Raw genomic sequence first — 21063 nt, 5'->3', positions numbered from 1 at the left:
GCCTTCATAATATCTAACTCTCAGTTATCTATGCCCAAAGAGCCATTATTGAGATCACAGGGGCCCTAAAATGTGACATATTTCTACTGTCCAAGTGATGATGAAATATATACCCCTCCCTGTCTTCTGGATTGCCCCTATTAATAGCAAGTGTACCTCTTGTTAGTCTGAAGCATGGGGCAGAACTGGAGTGTGTCAGAAAATTCATGGATTATGTGTGGAGCTTGCCCCTTCTATTAAGACCCCAAAAGACAAGAATGTTTTGAGAATTGAGATTTCCTATATCAAAATTGACATGAATTATGCAATGTGCAAGAGACCACATAAGAACTTGATAATCATGCTGAGCCAGTGTACAGGGTCACAATGAAGTGAAAGGAATCAATGGTTCTCGAGTAGAATTCAGAGATATGTAGACTGACAAATGTACAGAATTACTACAATTAGTTTTCAGTAAACTTATACAGAACAAGATGCCCCTGCAATCCTGTCTAATATAGTAAGTTCTTGCCTTCAGGAGTTCTTTTGAGAATTTTATAATTGACATATTTAAAAGAATATGCAAACAACAAATAAGGGAATAAAAGAAAAGAAAAGAGAAAGGGAAACAATGGGAATTGACAGAACTATTCATTGTTGAAAATATTTCACTTAGTGTCTGAGCTTCCACTTCATTCACTATATATGATGACATAAGAAACATAATAGGGAAATACAAAATAAGAAATGAGAAAAAGCCTATGCAACGGCTGACTTGAACCATAACAGTAAAACAGGGAATCCCTACTCTAACAAAAACAAATTACACTTATTCTAGTGTAAAAAAGCTAAGTCTTGGAGTTAAGAAATGTTACTTACCCGATAGAGGGTGAGAACTTCAAACGATGCATTATCAAGTTGTGAAATCGAATAATTGATAGAAGACCGATAATGCGTGCTCATTAAGAAATATCTCAAAGCCAATGGATGATATTGTTTGATAACCTACAAGAAAATTGATATTTACAATAAAAATACATGAATGCTTCAAGAAGTGGGAATATATATATATATATATATATATATATATCGAGTCCCAAGGTTAAAAAAATACAGGTACCTCACGAATTGTGAAAAAGTTCCCCAATGACTTGGACATTTTCTCATCGTTCTGATTCACAAAACCATTATGCATCCAGTATCCAACCTTGCTACCTGAGCAGGCAGCACAGCTCTGTGCAATCTCATTTTCATGATGTGGAAATATTAAATCCATCCCACCACCATGGATATCAAAGGAGGAAGTAAGGTATTGTGCACTCATGGCGCTGCATTCTATATGCCATCCTGGTCTTCCAGGGCCCCATGGAGTATCCCAACTTGGCTCTCCAGGCTTTGCAGCCTACAAACATTGGAAAACTAAAATTAAATCAATATAAACCACTTATCGAAAGGAAAGGGCATGACCATAGGGCTAATTATATTCATGACGTATGTCATCAAGGTCATTTCACCTTCCACAGTGCAAAGTCAGCAGGGTTTTGCTTTCTTGAATCAACAGCTACCCGTTCACCAGCTCGATTATCTTCTAGTTTCCGTCCAGACAACCGGCCATACTCAGGAAAATTGTTAACTGAGAAGTACACATCTCCTCCATCAACAGTGTAGGCACAGCCATTATCAATAATCTGCCACAAAACACCATCAGAAATAAAAGATTGATGCATATAAGAAGAGTTAATTTTAAGAAAGCAAGATGAATCTATGTTATCTTACAGGAGATATCTACCAACATGAGTGTTCACCAAATCAAAAAGTTGTCAATTTTATTGACATCCTGACCAACAATCAACATGTCATCAACATAGTGCAAGAGAATAATGAAATCTTCTTCAGAAAATTTCTTAACAAACACAAAATGATCTGATGTTGTTCTGTTATACCCATGATCCATCATGAATGAATCAAACTTCTTGTACCATTACCTTGGTGCTTGTTTCAAGCTATACAAGCTCTTTTCTAACCTGCAGACCATGTGTTCCTTACTTTTGACTTCAAAACCTTCTAGTTGCTCCATGTAAATTTCTTCCTCCAAATCTCCATGGAGAAAGGCTATCTTTACATCTAGTTAATGGATTTCCAAATACATACTAGCAGCTAAACTTAACACCACCCATATAGAAGACATTTTTACTACAGGTTAAAAAAATTCATCGAAGTCAATATCTTTCTTTTGCCTAAATCCCTTCACGACCAATCTTGCCTTGTACCTTGGTTGTGAGCTTTTCTCTTGGGCTTTTAGCTTAAACACCCATTTGTTCTCGAGTGCTTTCTTACCTTTAGATAACTTTACCAAGTCATATATGTGGTTCTTATGCAAATAATCCATCTCTTCTTGCATGGCTTTCAACCACTCATCTTTCTCTTCTTTGTCATTTGCTTCTTAAAAGTATTTTGGTTCACCTGCGTTTGTTAGCATAACAAATTGATTAGGTGAATATCTGGTAGATTGACATCGTGGCCTGGTGGATCTTCTTAACTCAGGCTCAATGGTGGTTCGTTGAGCCGGTTGCTCCCTTTGTCCACCATTGTTGGGAGTGCCATTGTTGTCACTATCACCATTGCCTTCTTGAACATCTCCCCCTTCACCTTGCACCGATGGTGAAGTGTTTGGACTAAGGTCAATAAGATCGTCATTATATGGTTGAGGCTTCTCGATCTTATCAGAGTCTTAGATTGTTTGGTCTTCTAGAAAGACCACATCTCTGCTTCTGATCACCTTCTTGTCAATTAGATCCCATAACCTATAACCAAACTTGTCAATAGCATAACCCAAGAAAATACATTGTTTTGCTTTCTCATCAAGTTTGGTTCGTTCGTCTTTTGGGACGTGCACGAACGCTCTGCAACTAAACACCTTCAAGTAGTTATAGGATACCTCCTTTTCACTCTAAACTTGCTGAGGAACATCTCCAATCAAAGGGGTTGATGGAGATAAGTTGATTAGATGAACGGTTGTGCGCATTGCTTCTCCCCAATAACACCGTGCCAACTTTGCATATGAAAACATACATCTTATTCTTTCAATAATGGTGTGGTTCATCCTTTCAATTACACCATTATGTTGTGGGGTCTTTAGAACAGTCTATTCATGGCGAATTCCATGCTCCTTACAGTACTCTTCAAATGCTCCAATGTACTCACCTCCGTTGTCAATACGGACACATTTAAGAGTTTTACTTGTTTCTCTTTCAACAAAGGCATAAAAATTTTAAATACATCAAAATCTTGATCCTTAGTTTTTAGTACATATGCCCACGCTTTTCTAGATGCATCATCTATGAAAGTTACAAAATGCAAAGCTACCCCAAGAGTTTTTATTTTTATAAGACCACATACATCCGAATGTACTAATTCCAAAAATTTTCTTTTTCTTTGGGAAGAGGTTCTATTAAAGGTAACGCAATGTTGTTTTCCCTTTAAACAATGAACACATAGTTTTAGGTGCATACCTTTAATGTTTGGCCGAAGATTCCCTTTTGTGAGAATTTGCATACTTTTCTCACTCAGGTGGCCAAGTCTTTGATGTCATAATTCTACAGTGGACTCTTCCTCTGTTGCAATTACCTCTACTTTGCAAATTTGCACTTGTATTTCGTATAAAGTGCAACATTTGCTACCTCTTGCCATCACTAGAGATCCTTTGGTAAGTTTCCATTGAACATTGCCAAAATGGTTATGGTATCCCTCTTCATCTAGTTTTCCTGCAGATATTAGATTTAAACGGACATCTGGGCACATACCTCACTTCCTTGAGAACCAATTGGCATCCGACATTTGTCTTGATGCACACATTACCTTTTCCCACGATTTTTGAAATGCCACTATTGCCCATCTTTATTGTACCAAAATCACCTGATTCAAAAGTGGTAAAGAATTCTTTGTAAGGGGTAACATGGAAGGATGCACCTAAATCAATGACCCAATCCGACTTATGGCATGTAGAAGTGAGGCAAAACTCGTCACTAGTTGAGACGATGATAATCTCTCCATCTGAGCTAATGGCAGTGGTTTCTTGGTCTTCTTTGTCCTCACTTTGGTTCTCGATTTGTGCTTTAGGCTTTCTGCAATCTTTTTTCATATGCCCTACTTTTTAAAGTAATAACATGTGATCCTGCTTCTTGACTTAGATCTTCCATGTGATTTCTCACAAAGATGAGGCGGTCTAGTTTTACTTCTCCCCCGCTTCTCAGTGACAAGGGTTTCACTGTGAGATGAAACTGAGGATTTTCTTCTTGTCTCTTCATTCAGTAGGCTTCCAGCCACTATATCCATTGTGAGCTTCCCTTCAGGAGCTGAGTTACTAAGAGAAACAACTAAGGTCTCCCAACTTTCTGGCAACGAACTAAGCAATAACAAAGCCTGCAACTCATCATCAAGTGTCACATTCATTGAACTGAGTTGGTTAACAATACTTTGTACCTAATTTAACTATTTAAGTGTGCTACCACAGAACTCCCTTCCTTGTATTTGAGATTTACAAGTCTCCTAATAAAGAATGCCTTATTGTAGGCGGATTTTCTCTCATACAGACCTTCCAGCTTTTTCCATAGTGAATGCACCGAACTCTTTGTGGAAACATCATGATAAAAAGAATCATCTAACCATTGGCAAATGAAGCCAACGACCATCCGATCTAGGACTTTCCATTCCGCTTCAAACATCTACTCTGGTTTTGACGATGCACCTTCTATGGGATCATACAAGTCTTTGCAATATAGCAAATCTTTCATCTTGGATTTCCATATCATCCAGTTGCTCCCGTTCAAGCTGATCATCTGTCCTATGGCGCTTGCCTCCATCAACATCTTTTACAAACAGTCACGCGAACCAAGCTCTGATACCACTTGTTGGGAAAAATACCAAAAGATGGTTGACCCTTTTCCCGCTTGTGTAAAAGATCGACAGAGAAAAAGTACAAAAAAAAATTCATGAATAGTGCTTGTGTGGGGCCCACGTGAATAGTACTTGTGCGGCACCCAAGTGAAAGATAACAAAATAAATAATCACAAAAAAATCAAAGACACAACAATATACATGGTTTGGTTTTGCCTACATCCATGGGCGTAATGAGACTTTTACTATAAGAGAGTAAAAATACAACACTTATACAGTGCTTGGATTTATAACTAGACCCAACCTTCTATCCAAAACTGGATACCCCTATACACCCTCTCTCAACTCACACTCTTAACTTTTGAAGAGTTTCAAACCCACTACTCCAACACAGAAAGCACCTCACTCAAACCTCTAGAACTCTGCACGTAATGAGTTCTCTCATGAGTTCTCTTCCTCACTTTCCTCTACCTTAGGCAACCCTCCATCTATTAAATAGATGGGGAAGTGAACGATTATGAGAGAAACAAAAACCTCTCACATTAATTGCATTTGTCATCATACAATTAATAACATCTTGACATTTACATCTTTGCATTTATAAGGAGATAAGGAGAGAAGAAATTCTTCTCTCCTTTAGCCTCCTTTAACACATGGTTTTTCTCTTTGTCAACAAAGAGGGCTGAAGAAAGAGATGCAATTTGGTGTGTCCTCTTACGAGGAGGACCCTTAATAGAATTGACAAGTTGGAGAAACAATTGAGCAAGTCCTTTGCCATGAAGGATTAGGGAGTTGCGCAATAAATCTTAGGTGTAAAGATTTATCGTGACCGAACAATGACCGAAAGTTATGGCTATCACAAGAAAGGTATGTGCAGAAGGTACTTGAAAGATTTAATATGAGCAAAGCAAAACCTGTAAGTACTCCCCTTGGTAGTCATTTCAAGTTAAGCAGTGAACAAAGTCCCTCAACTGAAGAAGAAAAGGATGAAATGAAGAGCATTCCCTACTCTTCAGCAGTAGGAAGCCTGATGTATGCCATAGTTTGTACTAGACCTAATATTGCACATACAGTAGGAGTTGTTAGTAGATTTCTTTCCAAACCTAGAAAGGAACACTGGGAAGCGGTGAAGTGGATAATGAGATATCTTAAAGGTACTACTAACATTTCTCTATGTTTTGGAGGCCAGAAACCTATGTCACGCCCGTTAGGGTTGAGGGGCGAAGAAGCTCGACCGAGAGGTTGAGAAAGGGCTAACGCGCTTTACTTAAACAAGCAAGTTACAAGCATAAACAAATGCTGATTTAGCAGGAGACATTGACTTTAGAAAATTCACATCAGGATATCTAGTTACTTTTGTAGGGGGAGCAGTATCATGGCAATCTAAACTGCAAAAATGTGTGGCTTTGTCATCCACCAAAGCAGAGTACATCGTTGTTGTTGAAGGATGTAAAGAGATGTTGTGGATGAAGCAATTCACTCAAGAACTCGCTTTGAAACAAGAAAAGTATGTCGTGACTGTGACAGCCAAAGTGCAATTCATATAAGTAAAAATCCGAGTTTCCATTATAAATCCAAACACATCTATGTAAGGTATCACTGGATACAAGATGTACTGGAATGGAAGCAGTTGCAGCTTGAGAAAATCCATACTGATAGAAATGGAGCAGATATGATGACAAAGGCTCCACCAAAAGGCAAACATGATTACTATAGAAGCATGGCAGGCATGAGTTGCCCTCCTTATGAATTGGAGGGGGAGTTTGTTGTGGGTCCTCCTCACAAGAAGACACACCAAATTACATCTCTTTCTTCAGCCCTTTTGGTTGACAAAGAGAAAAACCATGTGTTAAATGAGGCTAAAAGAGAGAAGAATTTCTTCTCTCCTTATCTCCTTATAAATGCAAAGATGTAACTGTCAAGATGTTATTAATTGCATGATGACAAATGCAATTAATGTGAGAGGTTTTTGTTTCTCTCATAATCGTTCACCTCCCCATCTATTAATAGATGGGGGGTTTGCCTAAGGTAAAGGAAAGTGAGCAAGAGAACTCATTAAGTGCAAGGTTCTAGAGGTTTGAGTGAGGTGCTTTCTGTGTTGGAGTTGTGGGTTTCAAACTCTTCAAAAGTTGAGAGTGTGAGTTAAGAGAGGGTGTATAGGGATATCCAATTTTGGATACAGGGTTGGGTTTGGTTATAAATCCAAGCACTATACAAATGTTGTATTTCTACTCTCTTATAGTAAAAGTCTCATTATGCCTATGGATGTAGGCAAAGCTGAACCACGTATATTGTTGTGTCTGTGTTTTTTTTGTGATTATTTATTTGTTATCTTTCACATGGGTCCCACACAAGTACTATTCACACAGGCACTATTCACACTGGCACAATTCACAAATTTTTTTTATTTTACTTTTTCTCTGTCGATCTTTTACACAGTCGGGAAAAGAGTGAATCGTCTTTCAATATTTTTCCCAACAAAAGTAACACAAGAGTATGAGTCTATGTTGTTTTATCTTTGAAATATATACAAACATAAGTGCCTAAATTAAAAAGCATTTTATGTAGAGAATGAAAATTATATGAACATAGTTCTCAAGGTGAATAGGCAACACAAGGCATTGAAGGGATGTACAGGCATGCAGTACATGTAATACAGCTATTAATGTTGGATAATTATGCTATATACAACATAGAAGTCATATCAATGGAATATGATATAATTTTTCTTAATAGCCTAACCTAAGAAAATCATATATAGTAAGAAGAATTAATTACATGCACCTCCTCAAATTTGACCTGTATCATGTGTTTCCCCAAAAAATTCAAAAACTTGCATACAGGTGCAAAAAACTAACACTGCTAATGGATTGTTAATTTTGTCTAGTAAATGACCTATTTGCCCCTGCTGTGTAATGGGTTGAGATTGTTGGTAGAATTACCTTCATCCTATTTTTCCCAATACAAGTTTCAGCCCCACCTAACCCTAAAACCTCCATCAAGTAGCAGCCCTAAGTTCTGGCAGAAAACCTCATCTCTGGCCTACGAAGGAATTCAATAGCAAAGAGGACTAGGAAACATTGAAAAACATTTTCAGTATCTATTGAAAATGCTGGATTATTGGCACTGACACGTGTTGGCAGCCAAAGGGTGGTTCAAATATTTCCTGGCTTCATGTTTGTTCTTGGAAAATTTGGAGCATTCCTCCATCTATTCCTGCACCAATTATTGTGCATTATATTGCCTGTTCATCGCCTATTTGGGTTTTGTTGATCCTCCGTCAGACTAGGTTTCTCTGTTTTCGTTGGCTTATCAGTGCCTCAATATTTCAATGACTACACAGTAATTAATGGTTATGTCCAGTTCACACTAGTGCAGGATGGTGCAATGATATCGTCTGCGTACCCTTTTCCTCGGAAGCATTTGTAGCTGGTCTCTTTGCATTTTTCCTGGATATAACACAGTATCAGAAGGGCAATTCAACCAGGAAAGACAGGGGAAGGCACTGGTGGGACGAGTTCCATTTGTTCAAGAAGGATACAAGGAGTCAGGAATTTTATTCCTCAGCTTTTAACCTCAACACGTTCTTCTCATCAGTGTCAATGGTGGAATCAAGAGCTGCATGCTATATAGTCTTATTCATTTCACACTCTGACAAACCTTCAGCATCAACTTTTTCTCCAAAATTGACAATGAAACCATGGAAAATTATGGCTCTTTTCTTGCAGCTATCGGGCTAAGAAACTCAGCAGCTTCAATTCAATAATCAAACCATGTCTCTGTTCAAATCTTACATTATATTTATAGTCATCAAAACATTTTCCTAATTGAGCCATGAAAGCTCAATTCAAACTCACATCACAATCAGGAGTGTCATCAAGTTATTACTGCCAAGTTGAAAACAGAAAAAAAAAAAAAAAAAAAAAAAAAAAAAAAAATTAGATAACTACTCCTACTCCAGCCAGATTTGAAAATAAGCTAATAAACTACTAAGCCAATGCTAGACTACCCAACCTAGCTTACTGTTCGACCAGCAGAAGTGAGCTCCTTATTTGGACCTCAGTTCAGCCACCAAGCTTCTTGCAGCTATATGTTATTAGTCCAGTTAATCTACCTACAGCACTTAAGTTGTGACTGAAGTAGGAATCAGACAGGATACAACTCTACACGCAAGCAAGAGAAAGAAAGAACCATAACAAATAAGGAAACAAAGACACATCACACATGAGATATCACATGGAGTAAACTAAATGAATCCTACGTTGCCATTATATCTACTTGAGAGCCTGAGGTCATTTTAGTTGTTCAACCGAAAGATAGATCTATTTTCAGGACCTATCAAACATATATGCAATTTTAGGGGATATACTTTAGCTCCTCCAACCTGAATCATAGCACTCTTCGATTAGAGTTCCCAAAGGAAAACTCCATCATAGTCAGGCATCCTATTAATATGTTGTGAGTACCAAGATCATGTCAAACTGACATTTACTTTTCCAAAATTTTACAGAAAGTGGCAGAGACAATCCAAATAATTACTCAGAAAAAGAAATGCAATATTGCCCTGCTCCCACACCACCAACAAGTTGTTTAAAACATCCCAAAAAAGAACTATTGCTTGGAGTTAGAGATGCTTTTTTATAATTAAGCTCACTAAAAGTTGGAGTGTAAAGATAAATTCAAGTGAGGCTAAGGAGAGAAAAATAATACTAAAAAGTTGCATGATAGGGCCCTGGGATCATGGTATTATGGTACATTGGGTAGAGAGAGATAGAGAGAGAGCATTAGGGTTGATTAGGGGTTATAAATAGGGGTAAGATGTGAGTAGTTAGGGATTATTTATGTGAGTGTTTGGGCAGCCGTACGCTGAGGGGTCTGCTGTAGGAGTGAGTCGAGTGACTGGCACCATTGTAACCAGTTTATCATTATTTTTTCATTATTCTATTAGTTAAATATTATTCTTTTTCGTGTTCAATTCACGGGTTCCTAACAAATTGGTATCAGAGAAGTGACGATCCGCGGGAAGAGATGAACACCGGATTATCCTTATTTTTTGGCGAAGGCAACGTTCAAGAATGGCTTCTTGAAGTGTTGCTATTCTACTAGGAACACCAAATTGAGGAGGAGAGAAGGTTGAGTGTGGCTCTCCAACACCTAAAAGGGGATGCTTTAGATTGGGTTTACCAAAAGAATTTGTTAGAATTCAATTGGTCATGCTTCAAAGAAGCTCTGAAAGTGGACTTCAATGAAGACAAGAAGATTGGAAGGGCTGCTGAACTTATGAAATCAAAAGAGATTCACGCGCAAGTATATTTAACAATGATTGCTCCTGGATCTTTGGAGTCCAATGAGAAAATTGAAGTCGTAGGATCTTGCTTCAGTCAATATGGCATGGTGGATAGTATCAGGTCTTCTCATAGTGTTTCAGGCAGGCAGTATTTCTGCGGCAAAGTTTTGATGGGGTTGTTTGCAGTGGAAGAAGAAGAAGATGAAGGCCTCAAGGACGGAGAGATGGGGAAGCCTCATAGGGTCGGTGTGATGGTCGACTAGGAGGCGAGAGCTCCGGTGAAGCCCCTTTGGATTACAGCGGAGGCAGCGGTAGAAGTCATGGATTGGTTTCAGATCCGACAATGGTGGAAATTACAGTAAGATCCTAATTCAGTATTCCCATTGAGATGGATCTCCAAGATTTGATTACCCAATTGAATTTGATGGCGAAATCTTACGAGTATTGTATGGGATTGTCTACAACTCAAAAGCGGAAAGAAGAATCACAATTGACGGTAAAAGAAGAAGGAAACTATTGGGTCTTGATCATACGAGAAGAGAAAAGGAAGATACAGGTTGTACCGGTGGTTCAGATGCAACCTTGCGTTGAGTCAATTAAACCTCCAACACTGGTCTGGTTCATTTACTTGGACCAGCAACTGAAAACAGGTTATTGGGCCTTAAGGAACCCAACTGAATTAACTAGCTGTCAGCCTAATTTACTGAGGCACAGATTGAAGCACCAAGCCCCAGATCATGGGCCAATTGAAGAATATTTTGCTAGGCCCAGCATAAGAGGAAAAACACTGCCTGCCAAGAGAGGTTTTGGGCCATTAGTAAAAGTTTTCAAAGAGGGGCATTTAGGGAAAACTACCATTCCCTCACCCCTAACCTCCAGCTTCTCAACTTCTCTTGTGCAACCAAGGGTAGCGGAAACCATAAGCTTGAAGTCCAACACTCAATTGCCATCAAGCCTCCAAGAGCCAAAGGCAATGGCGGAAGACCCCCAATCAACGGTGGCATGGGTGGTGGTCTCGATTCCAAGGGTGATGGTGTGGCACCTCGCAATTGCAGTTGTTCCAGGAAGATTTTTTGGCACCGGTGTCTTCATTTCTGAAATTTTTCCTACTCCTTGGCGCAATTCACGTATTGAACATAAGGATCTCAACACAATGTTTGCGAACTTTTTGGGATGCAAAGGCGTTCCCATGGTGGATCAATTAGGGCTGAGGGATGTCTAGTTGCAAGTCGAAGCTTGGACTGTCAAGCGATTGGAGACACCTTGACTATTGATCATGAAGGTGGATTGTTTCCATCCATAAATTGCTCCCCATGGTACAATATTCCCATTGCAGACTTTGCAGTGCCCTTATTCCTTTTCAGCATTGTTGTTTCATTTGGTGTGGTAAATGGGAAACACAATAATATATCAACTACAACCCAGGAAGATATATCGAGATGCACTCAGTTTCTTGTCTTGGGTGTGGGCTGCAAGGTGGGTACCTCAATAGGCATGAGCATTTAAATTATGGAGTTGACATCGATAATATACAGTGGTTAGGTACATTACAGGGGATCTCAGTTGGTTACTTCTTAGCTGCGAATTCAGAAATTTGGGTTGACACTAATACTAGGGTGGACATTACAATTGCTTCCATAAAGTCGTATGACACCCAGGGGATGTTTGCAATCTCAGGATGCTTTCCTTACCTAAGCTTCCTAAATGGCTTCTGTGTTCATGACTCGGAATTTGAACTTCCATGCATATATCTCTTAGTGCCAATTTATACGTCGGGCAATCTGATTGTCCATTGTGGAGTGAAGGGGCAGTCTTGGACCCCTTGGCAATGCAACTGGACAAATTGATCAGTTTTTCCTAGGTGAAGAACATTTGTATCCGCATCCTCCCTTATCCTTGACTCTTGTAGAGAGTTTTGTTTTTGAGGATGCAAAATTGGCATGGTTATGTGGCAAGCATGTGAAAACTAAACTCTTAATTTTCCATCACCTTGAGGACAAAGTGATTTTTGAGAGGTGGGTAGTGATAGGACCCTGGGATCACGGTATTATGGTACATTGAGAGGGGGGGAAGAGAGAGAGAGAGAGAGTTAGGGTTGATTAGGGGTTATAAATAGGGATAAGATGTGAGAAGTAGTTAGGGATTATTTATGTGGGTGTTTGGGCAGTAGTAGGTTAAGGGGCAGCGGTGTGCTGTGGGGGTGACTGGCACCATTGTAACCAGTTTATCATTGTTCTTCATTGTTCTATTAATCAAATATTATTCTTTTTCGTGTTCGATTCACGAGTTCCTAACATTGCACAAGAATGAGATGAATTTAAGAAGTGAATGCGATGTAAAAGTTGCACAAGAATGAGATGAATTTATGAAGTGAATGCAATGTAAAAGTTGCACAAGAATCTCGCCAATAGCTTCCCATAACTCCCTATCTAGTACGTATGAAGGCGAATTCTTCCTTCAGGTAGATTAGCTTCAAGAAACTTGGACGTATTGAGGCATCCTCCTCTACGAATGAATCGTAATTTGGGTTCAAAAAAGGTAACTTCTTTCATTCTATTATCTCATACAGGAGAATAACTACATACAATTCTGCTTACAGTTACAACTTCCCATTTAAAACCTTACTAATAACTACTAAGCCGACATAAAGATAGTCACAGTATAATTACTACTCTAACTACCCGTGGCCCACCATAATCATAACGTCCATTCCCCCTTAGCATGGAACTTGTCCTCAAGTTTCAAAATCTGGGAACTAATTTTGAATGCCATCCTCTGCTTCCCAAGTGGCGTCTGAAGTAGGAAGTCCACTCCAATGAATAAGAATCTCCTTCCTCCTGTTGCGTATGCGTTCATCAAGGACTGCTTGTGGACGTGGAAGCAAGATTTCATCTTTCACAACTGGCACGGAATACTGACGTTCAAACCCTTCACCCAATTTCTTTTTTAAAAGAGAAATATGAAATACTCGGTGAATCCGAGAATCAGCAGGTAATTGCAACTTGTAAGGTACTGGTCCAATTCTTTGCACAATTTGACATGGTCCATAAAATCGAGGGGAAAGTTTCATATTTTGCCTTGATGAGAGAGTAACCTGCCGGTAAGGTTGGAGTTTGAGATAAGCCCAGTCACCAATTTCATAGTTCTTCTCACAATAATAGCGATCATAAATCTTTTTCATCCGTTCCTAGGTCAGTCGGAGATTAGCTCGCAACTCCTTGAGTTAGTCGTCACGTGCAAGAAGTTGATGCTCCACTGATTGCATTGTTGTAGTGCCTTTTACATAAGTAAGAAGAGTAGGAGGTGGATGTCCATAAACAACTTCAAAAGGAGTGGTCTTAATGGAAGAATGCCATCCTGTATTGTAACAATATTCCGCCCATGATAACCAGTGTTCCCCTTCTTTTGGGTGAGAACTGCAAAAACAACGTAAATACATTTCCAAGGTACGGTTGACAACTTCAGTTTGCCCATCTGTTTGGGGATGATAAGCAGAGTTGTAGTTGAACTTGGTGCCATTAAAACGGAATAATTCAGCCCAAAATGATTAGTGAATGTGGCATCTCGATCACAGACAATTGATTTGGGCATGCCATGAAATTTAAATACATGATCTAAGCATTGGGCCACTTTCACAGCAGTGTAAGGATGAGAAAGTGGGATGAAATGAGCATATTTAGACAAACGGTCCACCACCACAAAAACCACAGATTTACCTTTAGATATTGGGAGTCCTTCTACAAAGTACATCAATATATTCTCCCAAATATGATAAGGAATTGACAAAGGTTGAAGTAAACCCGCTAGCAATGTATGTTCAGATTTGTGGTGCCGGCAAGTGTCACACTTGGAGATGAATTGCTTGATTGTCTCTCACATGGAAGGCCAACAGAAGTTTGCAGAGATTTGTTGCATGGTCTTGTGATAACCCTCATGGGTGCTCCCATGAAATTGATCCACAATATCTTGAATTAAAGGAGAGTTTTTAGCAAGACAGACTTTACCTTTAAAGAAGATAAGTCTATCCATAAGAGTCCATGGCCCGACTGATTCTCCCTCTTTAATTTGGTTGGTAAGCTCCTGAAGAAATGGATTAAATGCCACCTCATCCTTAACTTCCACCCAATCAGCAATAGGATGTGAGTACGAGTTAAGTTCACCACCCATAACAACCTCTTCAGCCGTCTCTTCATCCCTTCTGGATAGTGCATCAGCAACTACATTCTCATGTCCTCTTTTATATTCAACTACAAAGTCATAAGCCATGAGTTTGTACAACCACTTCTGCTGAGCTGGCGACGTAAATTTTTGACCCCAAAAATATTGTAGACTCCTATGATCCGTTCGCACCACAAACTGCCGCCCTAAAAGATTGGGATGCCAATGTTGTACGGCTAAGATCAACACCAGCATCTCTTTCTCCTAAGTAGAGAGCAGCAAATTCTTCCTTTGCAAGGCTTGACTTAAAATGTAATGGGCCTTTCTTGCATCAAGATAGCTCCTATTCCAGTGGCGCTTGTGTCGCATTCAACAATAAATCTTTTGGTAAAATCTGGTAATGCTAGAACAGGTGCCCTTGTCATCAATTCCTTTAATTTTTGAAAGGCTTCCACTGTAGCAGGAATCCAATGAAAATTGTCCTTCAACATGTTGGTCGAAGGAGACGCTACCTTCCCATAAGTTTGAATGAATTTCCTATAATAACCTGTTAATCCAAGGAAATCCCTTAATGCCTTCAACGTTTTGGGTTGTGGCCACTTAAGCATTGAAGCAATTTTCTCAGGTTCCACCTCTACTCCATCAGGAGAAACAATATATACCCAAGGTAATTAATTTTATCTTGGCCAAACTGACACTTGCTTTGCTTACCAAACAACTTCTTAGTTCTCAAAATAGAGAAGGTAATTTGTAAAGGCTGAAGATGTTCTTCCCATGATGAACTATAGACCAATATATCATCAAAGAAAACCAAGATAAATTTTCTCAAGTAGTTCTGAAATACCTTGTTCATCAAAGACTGAAAAGTTGATGGAGCATTTGTAAGCCCAAATGGCATAACAAGGAATTCGTAGTGGCCATGACATGTTTTAATGCTGTTTTCTCAACATCATCAAGAGAGACTCGAATTTGGTGGTAGCCAGATCAAAGATCCAATTTTGAGAAAACTCGAGCACCATGTAACTCCTCTAGTAACTCATCAAAGATTGGAATTGGAAACCAGTCTTTGATGGTAATTTTGTTAAGAGCACGATAGTCCACACACATCCGCCAAGACCCATCCTGCTTCTTCACTAAAAGTATTGGTGAAGAATATGGACTGCAACTCGGCCTAACCACACCTGCCTTGAGCAGATCAGCCACTATTGTCTCAATTTCTTTTTTATGAATATGAGGATTGCGAATGTCAACAAGCCTTAGAATATACTTGCCACTTCTAGGTTCCAAGGGAACCTTTTGATCATGTGCACATTGAGGAGGCAACCTTTGGGTTCTTCAAAAACAACTTGGAAAGTATCTAGGAATTTCGGTAATTTTAGTGGTGGGGCCACTTCCAGATTTGTAGTTTGAGGAGTCCAAATTGCACATAATTGAAGCAATGTACCATGTTTGGACTTCTTTATATCACGTTGGATTTGCTCACCATCAACCAATTTGTTGGCTGGTTCGACCAGGCCCATAAGAATTATCTCCTTCCCATCGAATTTGAATGCCATTGACAGCTTAGCAAAATCCCACAAAATTGGACCTAGAGTCCATAGCCATTGTGCACCAAGGACAATTTCATATCCACATAATGGAAGGATATAGAATTCCGCATGAAATTGGATTCCTTGTAAACTGAATCCCACGTTGGTACACTTACCTACACAGGTTATCTTCTCTTCAGATGCCGTTGTTACTTCATTGTTACTTTAAAGTGGCTTCCTGTTGTCAGATTTAATCCTACCTTCTTTGCCAAATTATTACTAATTAAGTAATGGGAACTGCCGGTATCCACCAATATTGTAGCTGTCACTTGGCCTACGTTACCCTTAACTCTCATAGTTTCTGGTGATTGGTAACCACATATGGCATGCAAGAAAATCTCAGCAACTTCTTGTTCTTCAAATGGTGGGTCTGTCTCTGGATCTACATCTTCCTCTATGTCATCATCACAGTTTCCTTCAATAAGAAACAATTTTTTACAACGATAACCAGGTACATATTTTTCACTACAATTATAGCAGAGTCCCTTGGATCATCTTTCCTGCATCTCAGTAGTGGTGAATCAACGAATCGACAAGGTTGCAGATTTTAGACTACTCCCTAGTTGGTGGTGGATTTCTCTTGATGTCCCAAGAAGCACTAGTTCATTGTGGGGATGAATTGCGGGCTTCGTAAAGCCATGCCAATCCAATGGTAGTAGAGATGGTACTTGGACGTCTCGCCAAAACATTGGCCTTGAGATTGTCCTTCAACCCAATCATAAAACACCTAATTTGTGGTTCACTTGACAACGAACCCACTTTCAATAGAAGTTTTTCAAACTGCATTTGATAATCTCGAAGACTGCCCACTTTTTGTAATTTAATGAGTTCACCGAAGAAATCTTGGAATTGGTTGGGTCCAAATCTTGAATGAACTCCTTCACAAAACATCGACCAAGTAACAATGTCTTCCCTTGCTTGAATAATTGAAACCAAAGTTGAGCATCTCCTTCAAGGTGGAAAGATGCAAGAGCAACTCTTTCCTCTTCCGGTGTCCTATGGAATTGGAAAAAAATTTCTACGTGGCAAATCCAACTAGTAGTATCTTCACCGCCGTTGAAGCGTGGGAAATCAAGCTTAACAAGTTTAGGTGTTGTGGATTGATGTGATGGATTGGAATAGGAAGATTTTTCATTAGATGAAGGCCTTGAATTCTCTCCAACTTCGGGTCCCCCATTAATACAGGATGAAGGTAAACTGTGGAAAATCTTAGAATCATATCATAATATTTTATTAGTATCTAGGATATTCTTTCCTATTACATAGATAGCAGCTGTGTATATATTGATTGTAAAGTTCTGAATAATATACAGAAGAATACAACACTCCAATTCCTATTTCGTCATGGCATCAAAGCCAACCAATCTTGGGATTGCTGTTCAGCTTTCAGGCCTTCATTGCCTTTAATCTCTGGGTGTTTCCGCCACACGAGATTATTCTTCCTTTGGCCTTTATCGCCATTCTTTATTCAGCTCTGTTCTGTTTTTTTTTTCCTTACCTGAAAAACAGATTTTTTTCTTTCTCCGTCTTGTCTGTTGTTCTACTGCATCTTTGGTTACTGTTTCACATACTATTTTTCAGCACCTACAAAGAGTATGTCAGAACCAAGAGAGGTTACTTCCGGGACTGCATTTGATCAGACAATCAAAAATCTGCAGAATGGAGAATTGCAGAATATTCAATCTACCTACAGGCTCGATGGAAGAAATTATTTAAAATGGTCTCAAGTCTCAACTCACTCGGACCATTCTGAAGGGCAAAAGAAAGATGAGCCACCTGATTGGAGATGGACCGAAACCAGGAGATCCAAAATATGAAGCATGGGACGAAGAAGATTCTATGATTATGGCATGGATGTGGAATTTTATGATTCCAGAAATCAGTGATACATGCATGTTTTTGGCAACTGCCAAAGACATCTGGGAGGCTATCCAACAGACGTATTCTAAGGCGAGAGATGCGGCCCAAGTCTATGAAGTCAAGGTTAAAACAGTAGCAGCCAAACTAGGAAATAAAACGATTCTGAGAATATGCCAACCAGCTGAAAGCTTTGTGGCAAGAGTTGGATCATTACCGAGTCATCAAGACGAAGTGCTCTGAGGATGCTGCAGTAGTAAAGCAGTATATTGAGCAAGATAGAGTCTATGATTTTTTGGTTGGGTTAAATCCTGAGTTTGACCAAATAAGGGTTCAGATTCTTGGAAAACCAGATGTGTCGTGTTACAATGAAGTTGTAGCATTGGTTCGAGGGGAAGAGAGCAGAAGAGGACTGATGTTAGAGCCTACAAGTGTTGATAGTTCAGCAATGGTATCTCAAGGAGGAGAGCATTCAACTCCCACAACCGACAAGGCATTTGCTGCTGAAAGTGGAAAAGCTGGGCAATCCAAACAGCAAAACAGAGACAATCTATGGTGTACCTATTGCAAGAAAGCTCGTCACACACGGGAAAGATGCTGGAAACTTCATGGTAAACCTCCTAGCTGAGAGTGGGGGCACAAAGGAGAGCAATCTGGAAATAATGGTCAGGCGCATGTTACATCTACACAACAACCTGAAGCCACAATAAAGAGGTTGCTAGCCTTAATCAGGAGGACATAGAACGTATAAAAACTCTTTTGAGCAACCTTAACAAAAAACCAGGTACATGTTCTTTGGCATATTCAGGTGAGTTTCCACTTTCTATTGGATTAAATGTCTTTAGTAATTCTCTTTCAAGCCCCTGGATCATAGATTCAGGTGCAACTGACCACATGACACACTCACCAAATCTTTTCACCACATATTCTCCCTGTCCAAGTAGTAGGAAGATAGCTACTGCTGATGGCTCGTTAACTACTGTGGCTGGAATTGGAAATATTGAGCTCAACTCATCCCTCACCTTGAAAAATGTCCTACATGTTCCTAGACTATCTACAAATCTCATTTCTGTGAAGAAACTCACGCAAGATTTACATTGTAATGTAGTCTTTCACCATAGTCATTGTGTATTTCAGGACAAGGATTCGGGGAGGACAATTGGACATGCTAGAGAAAGGGATGGACTCTACTACCTTGAGGCACCAAGCCAATCACATGCTACTAATGGTAGTCCTTCTCAAACCAATAAAGAAAAAATATGGCTTTACCATCACAGACTTGGACATCCTTCCTTTAGGGTAATCAGTCTTTTGTTTCCTTCTTTGTTTCAAGGCATACGTGTTGATGAGTTTCATTGTGATGTGTGTGAGCTTGCTAAACACAAGCGTGTACCACTTCCTTTAAGCAAGAGAAGAAGTTCCATCCCCTTTTATCTCATTCACAGTGATATTTGGGGTCCTTCTAGAGTTCCTAATGTGTCTGGGGCTAGGTGGTTCGTATCATTCATTGATGATTGCACTCGTGTCTCATGGATTTTTCTACTCAAAAACAAATCCGACGTTAGTTGTGTTCATCCCAACTTCCATTCCATGGTTAAAAACCAATTTGGAGTTAGTATAAAAAGATTTAGATCTAATAATGCCAGAGACTATTTCAATCAAATTCTAACTCCATTCTTTCAAAGGGAGGGAATTATACATGAGTCATCGTGCGTTGATACCCCACAACAAAACGGAGTAGCTGAACGGAAAAATGGCCACCTTCTTGATGTAACTAGAGCCTCCCTATTCCAATACAATGTGCCTAAGTCATTTTGGGGGGAAGCAGTCCTCACAGCAACTCATCTCATAAGTCGGCTGCCTTCGAGAGTCTTAGGATTCAAGAGTCCAATGGATGTCCTTTCCCAGTTCTACCCAAACCTACAAACGACAAATAACCTTGTTCCAAGAATTTTTGGGTGTGTCTCATTTGTTCATATTCATGGACCACATCGGGGTAAATTAAATCCTAGAGCACTCAAATGTTTATTTATAGGATATTCCTCCACTCAAAAGGGCTATAAGTGCTATCACCCTCCTTCAAAAAGGTTCTATGTTTCCATTGATGTCACTTTTCATGAACATAAGTCTTATTTTTCCACATCTCATCTTCAAGGGGAGCATTCAATAATGGAAGATAAGAATGGGAATTCCTTACTTGACTTAGAGTTTACTCCCAAATACTTCACTATGTCACCTGAGTCAAACTGTGAACAACCTAAACTTGTGTCAAACTCGTCTGTGTCAAACTGTGAACAACATGAACATATGTCAAACTTTGAAATGAAAGAGCCTATTTCTGATATTGAGCATGTGAGATTTGGCAAAGGAAAGGTGTTCTCAAGGAAGAAGAATCTTGTTCCAGAATTAGTGCAAGTTCAAGACTCCAATCCAAATTCTGGAAATGAGGTACAAATGACTAATCCTTCACTACAAACCGAATCTGATGTGCCCACAGATAGTAATGAACTAGACCTTCCTATTGCCATTAGGAAAGGCACTAGAGAATGCACAACGAAACCCATGTACCCTCTTGCCCAATTCTTGTCCTTTAAACATTTTTCCCCATCTCATAGAGCCTTTCTGGTAAGTTTAAACACCATTGCCATTCCTAACAACTTATCTAAGGCTTTATCCAACAAGGAGTGGAAGCAAGCTATGAATGTGGAGATGGAAGCATTAGAAAGCAATGGAACCTGGGAACTTGTAAGGTTACCAGAAGGGAAGAAACCTATGGGGTGCAAATGGGTCTATACATTGAAGTATCGAGCAGATGGATCTTTAGAAAGGTACAAAGCAAGGTTGGTAGCCAAGGGCTACACCCAAACTTACGGGATTGACTACCTTGAAACATTTGCTCCAGTTGCAAAAATGAATACTGTCAGAATCTTACTATCCTTGGCGAAAAATTATGAGTGGGACTTGCAACAGTTTGATGTTAAAAATGCATTCTTGCATGGTGAACTAAAGGAAGAAATTTACATGGAGGTTCCACCGGGTTATGAGAATGATTTAGCTGCTAATACTATATGCAAGTTAAAAAATGCCTTATATGGACTCAAACAGTCACCGTGGACATGGTTTGGCAGATTTACTAAAGTCATGATTAGTATGGGTTACAAGCAAAGTCAAGGAGACCATACATTGTTCATCAAGCACTCATCATCAGGGGGAGTCACGGCACTACTTGTGTATGTTGATGACATAATAGTGACAGGAAATGAAGAAAAAGAGAAACAAAATTAGACTCAATGCTTG

At 39.4% G+C, this 21063-nt stretch overlaps 1 protein-coding gene across 2 annotated transcripts in view; it reads right to left on the bottom strand.

Annotated features, from left to right (window-relative positions):
- The window catches only part of LOC149004819 (cysteine--tRNA ligase 2, cytoplasmic-like), a 44435-nt gene that overhangs the window by 16127 nt on the left and 7245 nt on the right, over nucleotides 1–21063 (bottom strand). For both annotated transcript variants that reach the window (XM_089169178.1, XM_089169177.1), the window contains exons 5-7: nucleotides 1494–1667; nucleotides 1100–1381; nucleotides 859–984 (exon numbers count right to left, since the gene is read on the bottom strand). In XM_089169178.1, coding sequence (XP_089025304.1) covers nucleotides 859–984; nucleotides 1100–1381; nucleotides 1494–1667 — 582 coding nt within the window. The remainder of the gene's footprint in view (nucleotides 1–858; nucleotides 985–1099; nucleotides 1382–1493; nucleotides 1668–21063) is intronic.

This window comes from Hakea prostrata, chromosome 9 (assembly GCF_041222555.1).
Source record: "Hakea prostrata isolate BN-2017 chromosome 9, UWA_Hpros_2, whole genome shotgun sequence".
Lineage (NCBI taxonomy): Eukaryota > Viridiplantae > Streptophyta > Magnoliopsida > Proteales > Proteaceae > Hakea > Hakea prostrata.
Note: the sequence above shows the minus strand (reverse complement) of the source record. Positions and strands in the feature narration are given on the sequence as shown.